The sequence below is a fragment of the Silurus meridionalis genome, chromosome 22 (genome assembly GCF_014805685.1).
Source record: "Silurus meridionalis isolate SWU-2019-XX chromosome 22, ASM1480568v1, whole genome shotgun sequence".
Taxonomy (NCBI): Eukaryota; Metazoa; Chordata; class Actinopteri; order Siluriformes; family Siluridae; genus Silurus; species Silurus meridionalis.
In genome coordinates this window covers 4,451,602-4,473,118 of record NC_060905.1, presented here as the reverse complement: position 1 = coordinate 4,473,118, position 21,517 = coordinate 4,451,602, and the positions used below count along the sequence as shown (strand labels likewise).

The 21,517-nt window shown below is 39.5% G+C and overlaps 1 protein-coding gene across 2 annotated transcripts in view; it reads right to left on the bottom strand.

Moving 5' to 3' along the window:
• The window catches only part of col5a3a (collagen, type V, alpha 3a), a 96,062-nt gene that overhangs the window by 71,268 nt on the left and 3,277 nt on the right, over positions 1 to 21,517 (bottom strand). For both annotated transcript variants that reach the window (XM_046834746.1, XM_046834745.1), the window contains exons 2-4: positions 9,579 to 9,746; positions 7,643 to 7,856; positions 7,350 to 7,512 (exon numbers count right to left, since the gene is read on the bottom strand). In XM_046834746.1, the coding sequence (XP_046690702.1) occupies positions 7,350 to 7,512; positions 7,643 to 7,856; positions 9,579 to 9,746 (545 nt within the window). The remainder of the gene's footprint in view (positions 1 to 7,349; positions 7,513 to 7,642; positions 7,857 to 9,578; positions 9,747 to 21,517) is intronic.

The window sequence follows — 21,517 nt, the reverse complement described above, 5'->3', positions numbered from 1 at the left end:
CATCTTCTCCACTGAATATAGTTTACACCTAATATTATGCAGCTAGACATTTGGTAATTGTTGCTGCTTAGCATATCTTGATACCAAGTCTACATACAGTATATACAGTAAATTAGAGCTAGAAGTAAAAGGACACTGTCTGTGTGTTTTCATTGTAGTTTGCTTACACGTTTTATTTACTTGTTTTTACTGACTGGCTAGCTAAATGTTATGCTAACCACCTAACATTAAGAGCTAACTTATATACATTATATATATATATATATATATATATATATATATATATATATATATATATATATATATATATATATAGGTACACATGAATATTCCAAACTATATTAGTTCATCTCCTGTGGTACTTGTGTGCATACTACAGTTAATATTGCCACTTGATTCCAAAATGAACTTAGCAAGAAATACTGACTAGGTACCAAGTTAAATTTAACCAGATAGCATTCGCATCATAATTTCCAACATAATTATTCTAACTAGGTGTAATTCTGATAATACCCAAAACATTAAAGCTAAACGCTCTCTTATAATTTTACACACTCACAATCAGTCCCAGTCTCCCTATACACCTGATACCCCACTAGACATTGAATGTGTACTCTGTGCACTCAGTCACTCTGCCCTGTAGTAATGTGAAATAAGGGTCAAAGACACGCGATACGCCGCTAAACAGACACATGGCATTGTGCTCAGCCCAAGATCAAGGCTTTCACATTTTAATGAGTCAGAAGTTTTTAGTCTGATGTGTGTTTAACTTCCTGTAAACATGTGTGTGTACCGACGTCTGGCACAACAATGAGCAACTTCCTTTGAGAGGATTAAGTGTATGAGGCAGAAGGTTTCACTGTCACAGCGCTGCATCATAGAAGACTTTTTGATATTTGTATAAAAAGGAGCCACTTCCGTGTGGAACGTGCTGTAGGTGCTGCAGATTTCATCCTTTCATTTATCATTAAGTTAATTTTGACAAAAGAAATACTGTAGAAGAAATGACTATCATAGTTCATATAATATCCAAACGAATACCCAAAATATCTGGTGATTAAACAATGGGGAACTATAACTAACCAAAAAGAAAATGAATAAACTTAATGTTAGAGCTGCCTGGACATTGGATACTGTTCCTTCTTTTATCACATGCATTCTACAGTGTTCTCTCCCATTAGCAATCACTATGCCAAGTCATTCCAAATTTTCCCCCAGAAAAAAATTACATTTTCATTGGACACACCCACAAACACTGATCAGGCATGACATTATGACATTATTCGATTATGAGTGGTGAAATGAATAACACTGATTATCTCTTCATCATGGCACCTGTTAGTTGGTGGGATATTTTAAGTAGCAAGTATTTTGTCTTCGTATTTGATGTGTTAGAAGCAGGAAAAATGGGCAAGTGTAAGGATTTGAGCGTGTTTGACAAGGGCCAAACTGTGATGGATAGACTTCTGGGTCCAAAAATGCAGCTCTTGTGGGATGTTCCTGGTCTGCAGTGGTCAGTATCTATCAAAAGTTGTCCAAAGTAGGAACAGTGGTGAACCGGCAACAGAGTCATTGATGCACGTGAGGAGCGAAGGCTGCTCCGTGTGATCCAATCCGACAGACGAGCTCCTGTAGCTCAAATTGCTTAGGAAGTTAATGCTGTTAATGCTTGTGCGAATGTAATGTAGCTTAAGTGTATGTTTAAAAAAAAAAAAAAGCACGCTGTGTTCGTCGATGCCCGCTTCTGGAGAAAAGCCATAGCATTCGGTCGATTCAGAAAGTTTAAATGTTTTTGGCAGCTGCTACTCGTGAGTAAATGTTGTTTAGCAAAGGAACAGTATTTTGTTTTCCCACTGTGGAGCTTGTTCATTACTTAAACAAAGCAACTACAAGCCATTACATTAATCTGGCAAACAGACCTTTTACTCAAAAGGTCCTTTCCCAACCGCAAGCACCTCAGTGCACAATCTGAAAAGAATGCCATTTCTCATCCTGTCAACCCCACTCATGTAATCAGACCAGAAATCTCTAGAAGGCACTCCTTTTCTGCTTGCTTAGTGATTCAAAGACACCCTGCTAAGCTCAGTACTGTTAGTACAGTTCTCAAATAGATGTTTATGCATACCAGGCCTTAAGCCATATCATATCACACACACACACACACACACACACACACACACAGAAGTATCCAAAACAATAATTTCAAACATTTCATTCAGGCCCTGTGGTGGTGTCAGATGCATAATGATGTTTGAATCTCGTAGACAATCTGGAAGCAATAGAAGTCTTAGCCCTGACCATGGGCTCCCGGACTGCTCTCCCACGCTAAGGGAACTGGACCGAATCGTATCCCCCCTGGAGAAGCCTGGAACCAGGGCCTGGGAAACGACCCGAGACTGAGCCAAGCTTTTGCCTCCATGGGCCTGTGCTGGATCGAACCGGATGCAGCTCAATAAAAATCATGAGACTAAACGACAGGAGTGGAAAGATGACGGAGAAGCACATGGTAATTGAGATGAATTAGACATCACTTCACAGTATGCTAAGAACTGAAAAAGAGGGTTGTTTTAAGACTGATGTGGATTCCAAGCCATTGAAACATATAATCCTGTGGCTGCAGCCCAGTGCATACAATCATGCAGAAACAAGTCAAGATCTTCACAGCTTTTCATACATGTGAATAACATCAGCCCGTTGCTTTTTCCTTGGCATGAATGTTGCTGTCAGACAGGTTGCTTTAATTACTAATTAATTAGTGCTGATCTCCTAGGGTTTTCAGCAGCAGTATCTAAAAAATATTTAGAAATCTTTAGAAACATTGGTGCAAATCTCATCCATTGGTCCCTAGTTAAAGTCATTGATCCTCTAAAATGATCTTGTTAATGCCTCAGGAGAATCTAAGGAGAATCGATAGACTCTTCTGAAGTCACAGTACAGCTTTGGTAACTTGAGTAAATACTCTTTACAAAAGCATCTCAAAAGAGGCCTGAATTGCAGAAAACCATATCAGGTTCTACTCCATAACTAGACAGTTGAGTAATAAAAATATGGGGAGCTGGTAGCTCAGTGGTTAAGGCAATGGACTTTGGATCCAAAGGGCCACTCCTGGGTCCCTTGCTTTGGATAAGGGCATCTGCCAAATGCCATAAATGTAAATGTAGGATGTGCATAGAATTGTATATTTGGTCCTGGTAGGTCTCTGGATAAGATTCAGGACTTATGATAGGAAAGTAATGGGTTTAAATCCCAAACTGGCTAAACATGATGCTGATCAACTATAATAAAGATATGACTTCAATATTACTGTGTATTCTCATTCCAACAGACAAAGGGTAGAGGTCCTATACATCTCTCAGGGATAGAGTAAAGCTTTTACTTCATCCCCATATTTCTGAGACGGATGTGTTGCAGAGACGAGGCGAGAGCGATGAGAAGGCAGACTAATAACAGTTAATAGCAGGGAGTGTATTATAAAAGGTTAGACAGGAGTGTGGGAGAGGTCGAGAAAATTCAGATACTTCAAGACAAAAATGAGTAGCCATTAGAGCTGTACTTCAACCCACCAAGAAAAAAGAATAAAAGCTAATGGGGACTCATTTGCATAATGCAACCGGAATCTAAAGGCTCCCTATTTATGATTAGCGAGCCCCATTAACCATGCAGGGTGACATATTTCTTCAAACTAGTGCAATGATAACAGTATCTTTCCGAAGGTTAAAATATGCACCGCTAATGGGACTGAAAGGTTTATACTGTCATCTTCAGGGAGCGTCAGAAATAAAGAGAGAGCAGTTAAATGCTACACACACACAAACACACACACACACACACGATACACACATCCTTAGGGCCAGATTAAATGATTGGATTTTTTTGCCCTCCTTTAAGTTCCTGCAGATTCGGCAAGCCAAAACAACGGTTTTAAATCATGTAGGTCAACGCAGAACCACTAATGCGCTAATACGCTAATGCACCCTCAAATAGCTGCACAACGACACGAAATTATACAGTTCATCATCCATTTATCCTGTTTGAAAGCCACTCTGACAAGCGTCATGCTCAAGCATCCGCCCTTTGACCCGGCCATTCCTATAAGTACAAACGCAGACAGGAATCCAAATATAAATCACCGTGGGATAAACACAAGATCTATCTAACGCTTTAGCATGCCTCCAATTACAATGATATGATTCACGTCTAGAGCTGTTTAGGTCGTTTATAAAACCTTCCTGCTCCATTAAAAGCACCAGGCCTGTTTTTTAAATGCATTTGGGGAACAAGAGCATGATTTCAATTGCTCCTGAAAGGTGATATTCTGTGGACATGCTCGCTCTTAATCCAGTGTAGAAATGTCAACAGACAGCTTTCGCACATAGTAAACGCAGATCCGTCAAACCCGAAACGAGTACGAACGGCACCTGAAGATAAAAAAAGCCTCAGGAGGAGCTTCGGTTTGGCATCTAGCGTGCATATATCACACAAAAACACTGAAAAACACAGGGCTATGGAAAGCCATGGAGATCAAAGCAACTGGAAGACAGTTTTATGCAAAATAATTTTTTTTGACAAACAACCTTAAAGGGATAAAAATTCATCATTTGATACATTTTAAAAGAATGAATGTAATCATTGGCAATAAACTGTGACAGATGAGGAATGAACAACTTCAGGACATGTTGCAATTGGAAAATAAGCAACTTCAGAGTATCACATGACCCCACATAAACCCAGTGGAATTGTATTGGTTTTGATGGAATCACATGACTCAATTTTCCAATAAAATCACAACACTTGATACTGTATAATACCCAGACCTTACATTCTCATTTATTCCCTTATTTATTAGGGATGTTGAAATAATCGATTCTATGATGCATCGCAATGTGGACGTGAACGATTCTTCATCAATGCAGTAATAAACCATAATTAATTATAGACTACCAGAGATGGGAAGTAATGAAGTACAAATAATATGTTACTGTACTTAAATAGATTTTTCTTGTATCAGTACTTTACTCCGCTACTATTTTATTTTTTGGACAACTTTTTAGTTTCACTCAATAAATCTTTTACACAAATATCTGTAATTTCTACTTACTTTTTCAAACCAGACTCGTTGCTTTAGTTTTATTCTATTTGGTGACATGATCAATATTTTTCTTCTCACTGCGCCATTTTCAGCCCATCAACCTATTTCTTGTCTTGGGTTCCCTGGTGGTTAGGTTTCGGCGCTCTCCCCGCCATGGGTTCGATTCCCAGTCAGGGAACCAACCCCAGCCATTCGGGTTGCAGAAGCCAGTGCACACTTAGTGCTAGTCCCAAGCCTGGATAAATGGGGAGGGCATCCAGTGTAAAACATGTGCCAAATCAAACATGCGGATCACGAATACGGATGAACCGCTGTGGCGACCCATAATGGGAGAAGCTGAAAGAAAGTTTAACCTATTTCTTGTCTCGGCTTTTTCAACCTACCACAATGAGCAGAAGTTATCAAGAAGTCTGCTGTAACGTGGATGAGACAGAGGGAGTTAGTGATGTAAACGTAACGGAGAACAGAGACATTCCTGATCACCTGATCATCTTTTCTCTGCTTGTGTTCTATATGGTGGATGTTCAGCCTGGATACATTCATTAGAGAACAAAATTTTAAATTTGTTTTGTATTAATATATTAATATGAGGTCGAGTTACCAGTGTGACAATAAACAGGTAGAAATAATGGAAGATGGGACTATGACTGTGACAGTCTTTCCTGCTTCATGCTGATTTATAATTTTTTAATTCTGCTCTAAACTCATGGCTTTCCTCTTCTTTTTTTCACTACCAGCAGGGGACATACTTGGGCACTTGGAAGACATGCTTTTATCACAAAAATTGTTGTTTGAAATAGAATAAAATAAACACTGAGACAACTTTACTCTGTCGACCACTAGGGAGAGCTCACAGGATGAGAGATACGCTCATCCCATCTGCGCGTCCAACACATCCAACGCCTTTTGTCAATTTTGTCATATCGCTAACGAAAACTCGTTAGTCCAACCATCGTAACTCGGAGACCATCTGTAGTTAGTACTTTACCAGTCTTTTAAAACATGAGTATCTGTACTTTTACTTACGTAAAGGGTGTGTGTACTTTTGTCATCTCTGTAATCTACTGATGTCATTCGTCATGTAGGGCTCTTATCATGCTAGCTTAAAATGTTAGACGGAGGCGAAACACCAAAGCAAGTGATAAACAAATGCGAACAAACTGGTAAGCATGAACTGGACAAGGCACACTCTGTGTGTAAAGCCTGTCACACACAAATAAATTATGTAGGGAACACCACTAACTTAAGAAATCACGATTTCACCCTGAGATGCTGACGCCTGCCAGTGCCAAGACGAACTTAGCTCAGCCAATATATATTTATAATATATATTCAAGCACTGCAGAATGTTTTGTTTATGAATAGCGTTTGTAGCATTGAATTTCTTTTTAAAAGTATACTACACTATACAGTCCCCGACGTACCATAGGGATGCGTTACAATGACAGCATCATAACTTGAAAATATCATAATCGAGACATGGCCTAGTCTACAAAAGAGTATTTAAGAATAACGATCAGTAACGGGTAGTAAACTGTAATTTGTTTTTTATTTTTAACCAGTATATAATTTTCCAAAACAGCAATTTACAGTACCGTTCTGAAACTTTACAATATATGAGTTCATGAGTGGAGGGCGAAGCCAGGATGCAATCTGTTTCAGCGTCCAGCGGCATCAATAAAAAGGACATGGGCTAAATTTGGGTTTTAAAAAAAAAACAAAAAATAGGAAAAAACATGTGCTCTAAAACCGAGACAACGTTGGCGAGAGTAAAGCATCTCACAAGGTAGGAGATGCGCCCGGCAGCGTGACAACGTATTGTATTAAATTACAATATTTTTACAACTTTTTTGTATGGCTATAGTCATCGTAAGATCGAAAAAGTCGAACCATCATAACACTGGAACTTCCTGTATACTTTTTTAAGCGTCTCATGTGCTTTTAGTATTTGCTAGTGTTCATTAGTTCTAAACACCCCTGCTGTCTGCTTGTGTTCTGTAGTTCCGTTTGAAGTTTGCTACATTCATGAAGTGCACTCTTTTTTGGAGAAGACAAAATAAAAAGGGAGTTCATATATGCTTGTATTTATTGATGAAAATTTTGCCATGTGCAATAATATAAAAAATCGACTATTCAACGTTGTCGTGATGATCGTAATCGTAATCAAATCGAATCAAATCATGAAACCAGTGAAGATTTACACCCTTTTTATTTAGATTATCCACTATGTCCTTGCTTGTTATTGTCTCACATATTTTACCTCAAACACGTCCTTGTCCAGGAGCCTCGTCCCAAACACGGTAACGCCATCTGTGCGGACCACAGGGTCATCTCCTCGATGCAGATCGAGAGTCTCCACCTTCTTACAATCCAAATACAGCGTGACTGTCTTTCCATCTACGCTGTAGGCAATCCGGTGCCACCTAATGAAACAAAATCAGAGTTGAAAATATCAAATATTTCATCTCTATGAGTTGAAATATAGTTGGAGACACTGGGCTGCAGAATACCCTGGTGAATTGGTGTGATCCTTTTAGTCACACACATACTCACTTTCCATCAGCCAGGTTGATTTTCTTGAAGGTGGGGTACAGTTCAGGGGTCGGATGCCCCATGTGGTCCTCGTACAGGAAGACTGGTGATCTGCCCAGCTCCAGACCCAGCTGCTGTACACCCTGTTCATCATACATGGACAGCAAGAAAAACTGGGCGTTCTTCTTCGCCCGCACCGTCGTCATCAGGGAGAAGTTTTCAGGAAAAGCGGAGTCTATCAGGACATGGTATAAAGGCACTCTGAGTCACGATCGCACGGTAAGCACAGTGTACTAGATCAAAATGAAGAGATTCTTAGGAGACGTTGCATTCCACAACGTGTGACAACGATAATACTTCTTTTGTCATGTAATTCACTGTATAATCGGGGAATATAATTATGTTTTTGGCTAGTTAAGGTAACGTTAGCATGGCACCAAGTGTAATGAGGTCATGGAATAAGAAGATTAGGGGTGTTTGAATTTTAATTGTATGACCCCTGTGGGTCAGGGAATTTTACTGCCTTCTGGTGGTGGCATGTTGTGTCTAGTGGACACCATTAAAGACTGTATGCATTTGCCAGCTTCACACATTGGTCCAGTGATCAAATGGAAACCACTAAGGACTGGGGATGGTATTCACATTCGATTGAAAAAAGTGTGCATCAGATACAAGTTGGCATTTGCATCGCAATGCATAGTTTTGAACATATCTGCATCGTAAAAAAACGATTGATTTATATATAATTATTAGTAGATGCAATATACTTTTATCATTTAGAAAGTGACCAATATTTTTCGACCAATATTTGATATGTACATTGATTCCTGCTCGCCAAACTGACAACTGAATATAAGAATATATGGTATCACAATACTATGGAGGCCGAGGCGTATAGAATAGAATACAGATTAACATGGCAGAAGTAGAGCTGCATCTTCCTGGAGACATTTTTGTTTACCCTATAAAGGCGTGTTTGTGAAGGGGCCGCGAGTTAGAAGTCAGTAAGCACTTAAGTAAATTGATGATTTGCTGTCTGTCTAAACCCACAAAAATAAATGAACTATCTGTACATATTAAATTGCAGTGGATCATATTTGTTCTATCGCATCATATTGCATTGAATCGTATTGTGTTGAATCAAATTTTAACCGTATCGTTGGCTATGCATCAAGATGCGAATTACATCAGCCTCATTACCAGAGATGCACCTACCTAATAACTATTAGATCTCTTCTTATAATGTGTTGCCTTCTACTGGTGGCATGTTTTCTGGTTAGCATGATTCGATATCATTGTCATTGTTGATTATATGCTGTAGCTACTCTACACCAATAGGGACCATTAGGACATTATGTGTTCCATAGTAGATTTGTACAGTGGTATCTTTAGTTTGATGACACTGATTTAATGATGAACAAACACACAATGTTATGGAAGCCATTTGGTTATGGTTGTAATGCTTCACAGATTATGTTTGCAATGGTATTGCTAGTGAAAACCATAGTTTTAAAGCATTTGATTTATTGGTATAGTTTCTTATCTACATTTTAAAACCTGCACAGCATAATTTGAATCATTAAGCCTGTTAATGTAAAAGTTAGTCTGATATGCTGTTAGCTATTATATATTTTGTTGTACGAGAGCAGTAGTTTATCGATTTAACAGAAATGCTAAAATTAGCTAACAGTTAAGTAGCAATTGATATTTAAATACTTTGTAAGCCTGTGGAGTCACAATTAAAAAAAATTGTTTAACAGTTTGAGAGCTTGGATAAGTTATGAATCGTTGATTTATTTTTTCATTATTTCAATAGTTGAAAAAATATTTAGTTCATAATTTCCCTATCGAAATATTTTGCCACAAACTTTACAATGCTTTACAGCCACCTTCACATATTAATAATACGTTTACAGATTGCGTAAACATTCACTAGGAACAGTATACATGCGTGTACCTGGGAAGAGCTGCCGAGATGGAGCACTGAGCTGGATCTTTTTGTCTATCCTGAAAGCCATGTCCAGTTCCTCTTTGTCAACTCTATCTGTGCATAGACCTGCTTCCAAGGACACGCCCTCCATTTGATCGGACAGCTCCAGCACACGTAAGACATCGATCAGTTTACCTGAAACAAGAATAGTAACGATTTTTATACACAAGCTAGAACATAATGTAGTTTCTCATACTGTTTAGGAGCTAAAAAAATGAAGCACCTGTCAGTACAGATTTATTTAACAAACTATTACAAACATTGGAAAGTTCTTTTTAAATTAGACAATAATACTTTGATTGTAATTTTTACAACTGTAATTTAAAAAACAAGGACCACCATACTATGCTCAGACCAAAATAGATTTGAGTCTAGAGCTGGATGATAATACTGTTTCTCATCTGAAGGTTCCAAATATATGTATTTAGATCTAAAAATAAAAACTAGGTGTGGGCTAGCCAGGAGGATTTATTTTTTATATATATTTGTAGGAACCCTATCACTAGGTCCATGGAAAACATTGGGGGGAAAAACTATAGGCTAAAATGTCTGGCAATTACAGTTCCTCCAGCTCAGGTACTGTACATGACTGTGGTTCATTACTGGTGTCTAGACATGTGTGCAAAGCTTGTTTTATTTCACAATTATTGTTTGTTTCTACCCGCAATCTTAGTTGGTGCTATTTCCCCAAGTATAAGCAAAATAATAGCCTAATTTAAATAACAAAGCGCTGACCAGGCAGTTACTAAAGATGAATAAATAAATTAATTTTTATGCTAATCAGTGTGGTCTTTCTTTATCCTGTGAGCTTCATATCTGGCTGCACGTATACATGGATTTCCCAATTGTGTGACTTTTTCATGTCGTGCATTAATACACTTCAATTCCCACCCTCTGTGATCCTTTATTTGGCAAACACAAAATTCTAATCATGTCCGTATTTGTTTATGAATAATGTATTCATATTGAGTTACACCACTTAGCTAGATTACAAACTAGCCCGGATTAGTTGTTTCCTTTACGAGGTGGTGGATTGCAATAAACCTGGAACAGCATGACAGTTGGAAGTGGGGGATTTGTCGAAGTATTGCATGTACCTGTCATTCTTTGGAAGCTCAAAAATCGCAGCTGTGTTGAAATCGGACGTGCAGGTGGTGAGGCACAGCTGTCATTATGGGATAGACTTATGGCACGGTCTAGCCTGATGATATTTAAGCTGCACCTGGTACCTGTCTGTCGCTATTCTAAATGAGAGACTCATCTGCTGCTCTCCGCCCCGGCTAGCATCCTCCCTGACTCTTTTAATGTTTGTTCTTGTCTAAAAGCCTGTGCATGCAGAAGATACCAGGTATTTGTTATGGTTCGTTAAAGCTCTTTGTGCCATGAAACCACAACTGCTTCTCTGGATATGATTGCTTTCTATTCTTGATCTGAAAATGTCGCCTCAAAAAATTACAAATCACTGAATGTAAAATATAGACCTCTTCATTGTTATAAATATATTGAACCTCCAAAAAAAAAAAAAACATAGACAGAACAGAAACACCAACGAATAGTCATGACATTCTAAATAGATAATTAGGTAGTCAACTGCTAATTATCTAGCATGAACTTGCAGCAGGTTAATATGTATGAGATTTAACTAAGAATTTTTTTTGTAAACTAACAAGAGGTTAATGCTAGTTAATGTTAATATAAAGGGTCTTCACTGTTTTAGCTCTAATACTCTTTATTTTCTTACTGATTTGTTTGTAATTATTATTAAACAAAATAATCTTAAGATGACTTTATTTTTAGTTTTGTTTGAGTCTTTACTTTTTTTATAGGGACTAATTGAACAGTTGCCAAAGCCTGTCAAAGCACAACAAACACTATTTGTTCACTATTATTAGGTTGTAAACATTTAATAAGCCAGCTAAGAACACTGAGCACTGGGGCCCCTCAGGGCTGTGTGCTCAGCCCACTGCTGTTTACTCTGCTGACTCACAAATGTTTAGCAATGCACAGCACAAATCACATCGTCAAGTTCGCCAAATACACAACCGTGGTGGGTCTCATCAGCAAGAATGATGAGTCAGCATACAGAGAGGAGGTAGAACAGTTACCAGCCTGGTGTGGAGCGAACAACCTGTCTCTGAACGTTGACAAAACTAAAGAGATGGTTGTGGACTTCAGGAGAGCACAGAGCGGCCATTCTCCACTGATCATCGATGGATCCTCAGTGGAGATCATCAAGAGCACCAAATTTCTTGGTGTTCGGTGTTCATCTGGCGGATAACCTCACCTGGTCACTCAACACCAGCTCCATCACCAAGGAAGCCCAGCAGTTTCTCTACTTCCTGAGAAGGCTGACGAAAGTTCATCTCCCTCCCCCCATCCTGACCATATTCTACAGAGAGACCATTAAAAGACATCTTGAGCAGCTGCATCACTGACTGCTTTGGGAACTGCACCGTCTCGGATCGCAGTAGTGAGGGCAGCTGAGGACAGGATACTGAGTTTCTTTCCCCTCCATCACAGACATTTACACCACACACTGCATCCACAAAGCCAACAACATTGTGGACGACCCCACACACCCATCACACACACTTCACCCTCCTGCCATCAGAAAAGCGGTTCCGAAGCATTCGGGCCTCACATCCAGACTGTGTAACAGCTTTTTCCCGCAAGACATCAGGCTCCTCAATACACAGAACTAAACTAAAATTCACACACACACACACACACACACACACACACACACACACATACACACTCAACTGTGTGATACTGAACTGTACAACCTGAACTCAACACACACTCATTACTCATCTTAATCCATTCCACCACCATTTATTTATGATTATTTATACTTAACCATATTACACCGTTTACATGCTGTTTTTTGCACCTCTCGACTGCTGTTTTTTCACTGATTGTGTTTGTTTACATTTACTCTTGTTCATAGTCTTTATCGTCCTCTTTGCACAGTGTTGTATATTTAGAGTATACAGTAGGTTTACTGGTCGGTGCTATTTTGTGTTATGTGTATCTTTCCCACACTGTCTTGTGTTGTCTGTCTACACTGTTTTTTGTCTGCACTGTTTGCACTCGATGCACTTTATGTAGCTTTATGTTGTGTGTTGTAGCTCTATGTTGTTTAGTGTAGCTCTAGGGTTCTGGAGGAACGTTGTCTCATTTTCACTGTGTACTGTGTACCACTGTGTATGGTAGAAATGCCAATTAAAGCATCCTGACTTGACTTGACTTGAAGTGAGATTTCAGTTTTAGAGATTCGATTTACATCAAACTTTAGCTGGCTGTCTTAAACTAAACTTATGCCACTTGTGTTAAGCTGCAGCAACTATAAAATAGTTTACTAGCTGTTGACCAAACACTGTTTCTAAACACTGTCTCTGTTTTTCTGAGATTTCTCTTTTTTTCTCCTACAGGTTCTTTCACCTCATTGTCTGGCGTATGAATTAGCACTTGCTAACCTGAATCATACACAATGTACCATTAATAATTAAGTAACACTTTTACTGTTTTAAAACATCTAAATGTACTGTAACCAAGCTTTGAGTTTTTGCTCTATGTAGCTAACCGAGGTAACATTTGCTTCATTTCTACACAGGTTTTAGCATCTAAAGCATTTTACGGCTGAAGTGGACCCGTAATTCCGAGCTGCCCCCTGCCTGTCTTTCTTTTCACGCTGTCTTTTTCTTCTCTGCATTAATTAAACATGTGGGAAGAGTTTGCTCGCTGCTGCCCACAAAACATTGTTGAATTTTTTATGGTGTTATTTATTTGCTTAGCAGATGCCTTTTATTCAGAGGCCGAGCGCAGAGCGACGCAAGGCATGGCAACAGACTAAACAGGGAGACAAGTGAGAAAACGGCCAAGTTATGGCACTGCCGAGAACATCGGGTGTGGATTTAAAGGTTTCCAGACATCGAGTAGGGAAAAAAAAACAGTGAATATAAATGCATACATATGCAGAGCTGCTTTCAATCAGCCTTGTTCTCAAACATATTTGCCAACACGCCCCTGGTTAGGTTTAGAATTATTGTTGTAATTCCCATTAATTATGCAGAGACATGTTTGTCAGCTGTATTCGGCAAAACCTTTGCTGAAGACCAAGAGTTCTGGATTTGACTGTAAAAACACATGACTCCATCAAGACACGTGTACAAACACAATCCATATAAAGAGAATTAAAAGTGAATATTAGCTGCATTATGTAAAGGTTTGCAATAAAATTTATTGAATAGAGTTCCTGAATTTTCCACACAGTGAATATTAATATTGTTTGTATTTATTTATATATTTGTCCTTTCATTATATTTTCTATAGCTTACACATCAAATGTTGAACAGAAAGTTGGAAGATCTCCTTCTACAAAGCTCTGACCCTCAAATCTACTGAGCCCCTCGGGGATGAATGTGAACACTGACTGCACCCTAGGCCTCCACACTTCACCAACATCAGTACCTGAATACACTAAGACCCTTGTGGCTGAATCTAGAGTAACACCTTTCTGGAAAAGTGAAGGTTATTATTTTAGCAAATGAAAACTAAATGTGGAATGAGATATTAAAAAACATATGAATAAAAATGTCAGGTGTCCACAAACTACTGTCCATATAGTGTATGTGCAATGCATGCTTTAAGTCTTTTTTGTCTTCCAATCCTAGTAAGGACTTTCCACTTAAATTATAATTATATTAACACAGCTGATTAATGCAATGTCTAGACGTAAATCTAGCACTCGCCTCAGGAAGCAAAATAAATCAATTTGGCTTTTTTATATTTTATAAGCTGTTTCTGTTTCATTAAAACAAGCTTTTCTTTTCAAAGGACCTGTCAATTGTCCCCGCAATCCAAACTACGATATTCCTATTCAAGTGTGGACATTTGGATCTTATAAATACTAATTTGATCTAATCAGTGCAACTGATCATCCCCACCTGGTACTTGTCACCCTTCATTAGCACTTGTATTTAAATCTCTGTTATACAATGTTCCTTTTGGAGCACCTGAGAGATGCTGAACATTAGATTACAGCCATCAAAACACACACAAACATGTTTATGTGACAATCACATCTCAGTGAGTCGAATGCTATACACCAAAGTGCTCCAGCAGATTCTGAATAACATTGCACTGCCAAAATCTCTGACCTTTCACCTTGGCTAATTCGCACGACAATAAAAACTAAAAAGGACTGGGAAAGTAGGACGAAAAATGGAAATGCCTCCTGGGAGAGGGAAATTTTTTACACATTCACAACGATGTTTCTTAAGTAAATGCCGTGGCATTTTGTGTCTCTGCAAGCTGAACATTATTATAAATCTTTAGCGCTCTATGAAACTGGACTAGATTTAATCCAAACCTTGATAACTCATAATCTGCTAGCTTGTACATAACGTCAAGTCCAAGCTATTGTGTTTTGTTGGTGCAACATTCAGAAATGCACGATGGTTCATATTTCATATATCCTGCAATGTGATGTGAGCTGTAATTTACAATTAAAGAGGCTGCAGAAATATAAATAGTCACGTCAGCATTATTGGAAGTTTATTCCAATGTTATCTTCATCACAGCCCCGAGAGAAAGGAACAATGAACATTGTGAAAACCAGTATTAAAAATCAAACAGTCTCTTCCACTTCCCAGTCTCGTTTTACTTTAATGGGCATTTGCACAGGCTTGAGGAATGCCCCTCCTCCTCCCTCGCTTTTATAAAGAAACCCCACAGGCAGGTGGCGCGATGCCAGGCCGAGGCTCTAATTCAAACCTAATCCCAACACGCCGCTCGCTTTTTCCCCTCCTGCCAACAAGTCGCACACCTGAGCTACGTCTGCTTTACACCGCACATCCAGCCAAGACATATCAGCCTGGGGCGGCTCTACCTGTGCGTTTCATTTCCTGTCATTCATGCACAACACTCTGGCAACAAACACCACATGCAGTTTGCATTTAAATCAAGCCTTCCATGCACCAGATATGATGAGATACGATCTACTGCTCTGACACCACACCTGCCTGGATGTGTCCCTCCCTGCAAGACCGCTTTTTGGGTCTCACCTAAGATAACCGATATCTCAGATCGAAGATTGTCGTGGCTCGATCCCAACATTCCGGTCCTCGACTTGTACAGATTTATTCGAATGCATAAAACATGAATTCAAACGTGCACTGAATCCCAAATTGGATCCCCACCCCCTTGAAAACCCTCAAGAGGTCATCATTTAATGGCTCCAGGGTTCTGTGGTGTTTTGTCCATTTCATTGTCTGAAGACACAAAAAGCGCATTTGCAGCCCATAACCACCACAGAGCCTTCTATCCTGAACACTTTCCTTTATCTAAAAGATGAGATGCGTTCCGATGACCCTATCATAACATGAAAATATTGCAAGTCGAGGCATAGCCTAGCCTACCCAGGAACCTTAAAGAATGCAGAATCAGTATTTTAATAGTTAACAAATGACATAATTAGCAAAACAGAGCAATTTTCAGTACCATAATGTATAAAGTGTACAGGACATATGTATGTGGCAGCAAGTGCATCGTTTCACGTGTAGAGGTTGTAGCGTATGCTGCTACGTTTGCCTGCCATGTCAAATGTAATATCTGTGTTTAGCTGCTTGTGAGCAGGGCGATGGGAAATTAGAGAGGTGTGAGCTATTTGATGAGGGAACAATTCACATCTCTCCACATTAAAACGGGCAAACTCTAAATCTAGGTGACAATGGAGGAAGGAATTAAGGAAGGAAGGAAGAATGAAAGGAAGGAAAAACTTCCCTACTTCCTTATGATCCATTAAGCCTGACTGGGGAGTGACATCACGAATTTGTTAAACACACCTACAAAACAGACCAAGCCAATCCAAGCCATAATATAAAGGTGTTTAAAAATGCTCTTGAGCCCCTAGAAACCTGGGCCTCATACAGCCCAAGTCTGAAGTTTCTGCTTCTTAAACTCAGCAAACTTGATCTTTCATTTATTCTCTCCTCATGCTCTTCACACAGCTCGCCGCATGGCCTCCAACAACAAAACCACACCAGCCACAGGAACAAAATCCCTCCCAGCTAAAGAGAGAGGCTTAACAAGCTCTTCTCCCACAGCTAGCCATCTCCTTCCTGTACTCCACACCCTGATTTACACACAACAGCACAATGTCTACACATGACCTGTCGTAAATTTCAACCGCAACCTTATGAGGGTTTCGAGGCTATTTTCCAAACAAGGCTACTCCTACTCAAAAGAGCGGAATTAAACCAAACATCTGTAATGGATGCAGTTTTTTAAGATTAATGTTTGAGAAGCAGCACCAGCTGGAGCATTTACAGTATGTACCTTGGTTTTACAAGGCTAGCTTTAATGGAATTAGCCTGGTTGTGACCTTTGTCCTCTAGAGTCCTGGCGAAGAGAAAGATCTGTGAACAGGAGGACTGAAGAACAACAGGACTGCTTTCCACCATGAGCAGCAGGCGACCAAGCAGCAGAAACCTCATAGACTTCTCAGGGTTCTTTTTTTTTTTTTTATGTCTTTCGTAAGGAATAAAACACTTGAGCATGCTGTACCTAATGGAAGACCAGTGCTACAACAGCAAATTTAATGATTTTCCTTTTACATATATAGTATATGAACAAAAGTATTGGGACACCTGGCTATACTGTATGTGGTTCCTCTCCAAACTGTTACCAAAAAGTTGTAGGCGCACAATTGTAAGTGTTAAAACAAAGAACAATATGTAGTTTTTATCCGTGTATAGTTATATTTATATTGCATAATGACTGCAGGACAAGTAAGCTCCTGGTAACACTCACTTAGGAACATTTTAGCATTCAGTGCTGGAACTGACAAGTACCGAACAAGCATTTTTTGAATGCAGTACTGTACTGTATAAGGAATAAAGAAAGTGCATAAAGAGGGCACTCTATGGCACTGTTTATCAAGATAACAAACTCTTTATGCTTCTATTTTACCCAGTGTTCCAATTGAGGTGGGGGCTGGGGGGCAGGGGGTCCCAGATTCTCTAAAAGCATTAAGAGACCCACCATAAAGTGCAAAAAATGTACTATGGGAGAGGTCTCCTGGTTTTTATTAAAACTATGATACTAGATGCATTTAAATGATTGTGCTGCCGCTGATACATAACAGATTAGATTTTTTTTCAGATAAAAATCTAATTTGTATTAGTTTATTATGAAATTGGGCCAAAAAATTGACTCTTTATGGCAATAATCTCTTTGTGGCAATATGCCAATTTTAGTTCTAAAGAAAAGTGTTGAAGGATTGGTTTTGTAACTTTACATTAATAGAAATTGGATAATTTAATAAGGAGGACCCCCCCAAGAGCATTGACATAATTCGAGCACAACCATGCAACGAGTGCCGAAACACCGAGTACAGAATTTGACGAGCTCCGCAGCCGACAAGTACCAATTTATTACTGTATATTGTTGTTCAATCTACCAATATCTACCAATCAGAGAGGGTTAGGGGTTAACACACGGTTCTTCCAAGACACATAAACCCGACCAATACAATCATCCCGAACTGCTGCTCATCACAGGGCAGAGTAACACACTCAATCCTATCTGCCCCCTGTTGCATACTTAAACTCACAGATGCCCACAATTGTCTAGTGTTCCTGTGACTGACCAGAGAGAAGCAGCCTTCCCAGAGAACATGGTCATATTTGCTCTATTGGTCTTCCATTGGGATTCGATGTGTTTGCAAGATGATTTTCTTTTGCACCACTCGAGAGTCCATCATGACTTTTTGATTATCCACTAAACCAGTCCCTATAAATGAGTTGTTACTTACAATAATAAGCACATTGACAAAAAACTTACAGAAACCTCTGACCAATCAGATTTGAGAATTCAGCAACAATGTAATTCAGTGTCCCAAAACAGGTCTTTGGCATCTTTCTTTTTATTTCTATATTTTTCCATCTCTTCCAATGTGAAAAATACTACTAAAGAAGCTGCATAGACAATTTGCCTTTATATTCAATGACGTGCACAAAAAGGAAAAAAAGTCAGACATCCCCAACGGACATTTCTAGTGGTTTAAACCACACCAACCCATCAGTTTTCAATCTGTGCTTGCAGTAAATACAAAAAATCTGTTGTCTACGAAGTCATCATGAAGGCTGGAGCTGCTTTTTCTCGGATTGTCAGATACGGTACAAGGCATTCATTAATCTAAACTGTACAAATGAGCCGTCCTTAAATGTACCTCATACATTTCAAGTACATTTCCATATAATTTGGTTCTTAACACTAGATCAAGATGATCTTGAGCAATGGAGCTACGAGAGCTTGAGAGCTTTGGTGCAAGCAAATGGTGCATGTGTATGGTGGAATGTGTAAGTGTGTATGTGTGTGTGAGCATGGGTGCATGGATGGAAACCCGGGAAATGGTTACATGGTCCTTTTACTCTTGCTGCAATTTGCACTGTTGCTGTTTGCTCTCAGCGAGAAGCCAAAGCTCCTGCATCCACAGCGGAAGCACCTGCAGCCCTCAGTGCCAGATAATCTCCACTCACACACTGTTGCTCCCACCATGCATGCAGCACAAACACAGATTTCACCCAGGAGACTGGAAAGCCTCACAAAAAAAGAATGGTCCTGTTATTTGGAGAATCATGCTGAAGTAGGACCCTGAAACACCAAGCTGACTGTCAGGCATCACATGGCACTGGAGGTCTTATATTGGACAAAGACCAAAGACAAAGACCAAGATGGTGGCACATGCACAATGCGAGGCTCAGCGTCTCTCCAGCTTTTGCAAATTGCTTATTATTTACTTATTTAATTTCAGCTGTTATTGGGCATAATATTATGACCACCTGCCTAAAATTGTGTTGGTCCCCAATTTGCTGCCAAAACAGTTCTGACCCATAGAGCATCAACAGCATCAACTTCTTCAGCAGTTTGAGCTACAGGAGCTCGTCTGTTGGATCGGACCACACTGGCCAGCCTTTGCTCCTCACATGCATCAATGAGCCTCGGGCCACCCACGACCCTGTCGCCAGTTCACCACTGTTCCACCACAAAACTAATGGCCCACAAAAGATGCCGTTTTGGAGATGCTCTGATCCTGTCGTCTAGCCATCACAATTTGTCAAACTCGCTCAAATCTTTACGCTTGCCCATTTTTCCTGCTTCTAACACATCAACTTTAAAAACAAAACGTTCACTTGCTGCCTAATAAATAAATCCACCCACTAACAGGTGCCACGATGAAGAGATAATCAGTGTTATTTACTTCACCTGTCAGTGGTCATGAAGTTATGCCTAATCAGTGTATATACATTGATATTTGCACTTCTGGTTAATTGCTAACTGCATTTCATTGGATTAGATTCAAGATTCATTAAATAAGATTCAAAGTTGAATCTAATCTAATATTATCTAATATTGTGGGACCTGTTTAGCACCGGCTGTGTACTGATTTAGACATTCAGGGTTGAGAAAACCAGTCAGATGCTGACTGGAGGAAGAGTTTTCTCATCAGAAACTAGTAGCTCAGTGGCTACTGGACTTCTGATCTGACTCAGCTCAAATCCCAGAACCACAAAGCTTTCACTGTGGCCCTTGAGCAAGAAGCTTAATTCTTGAATGCACCATTGTATAAGTAACTGTGGATAAGGTCATTTGCCAAATGCTGTATATTTTCAGAAATCAACTCTCACAAACCCACACGTCAACTTCCATTCATTTCTGGTTCCTAGATTTCTGTGTAAAACCCTTCAACTGAGGGTCTCACTTTCAAATGAAAAAGTTGTTTGAATCAAATCCATCCTAGGAAATAGCAGTTCAGCCTTCACCATCATATAAGAAGAATATAAAGAGGAAGATGAAGACAGAGGAGGCACCGGCTACATCAGATCCACATAAAACCTAACACCATTTTATGCTAGTTTTCTACTTTGTCCTTTCTTCGCTCTATGCTAGCCCTATTACAGCCTTACTTTTGTTTTTACTTTGCTGATCTTTAGCTTTAAGCTCAACCTCAAACTTTTACAGTAGCTTTTGTCCATTTTTGTGTCGTATACCATCATTTGACCTTCACACAAACACACTGCTTTATGCTAACTTAGTAATCTACTCACATGCACATTTACATTTACATTTGCGGCATCTATCAGATGCCCTTATCCAGAGCAACGTACCTCTCGTAAACCAGAGATTTAAAAGCAGTAACATGCACATGTACTTGTACTGGTTTCATTTGGAATAGAGATTAGAGAATAGAGAAACTACTTCTGAACAAAAACAATACTGATATATGTGTAGAAATGGAAGCTCAGTGGTTAACTTTCAGGGTTCCTGATTAGAAGGTTGGGAATTCCGGCCCCAGTCTTGCCAATCTGCCACTCTTGGACCCACTGTGGTCCAGGTGTGCTGCATCACAGCTGAACCTACACAGCTTCCTTACATCGCTGGGATATGTAAAGAACAAATTTCCCTGTCCTATAATGTACATGTGCCTCTTTTTAAGCATTTTCTTGAAGAAGGCTTGTGGATTCGCAACTAAATAACTGCTACTAGAAGCAAACAAGTTTTGGTCACAACCGCTTCTTTTGGTTAATTGGCATTTTATCTGTACTTCCTACTTTCTACCAGAACGTCAAAAACCATTACCGCTACAGCTAGATATATCACAGTATTTAACTGAAGCTGAAAGTCTGGACCAGGCCCTAGTTGCCTTAAAGCCCTCGGATATGATAAGGATTTACTGCTTTCATCATGCAGAAAACTTTCCTGGATCCTGGCATCATCGTGGACCTCGAGACAGATGGATCTGAAGCATCGAGGCTGCATGACTGCAAGCATGAAGCATCCTCAGCAAACATCCTCATTGCTGGCTGTTCCATATGACTTCCTGCCTTTGATGTGCTTGA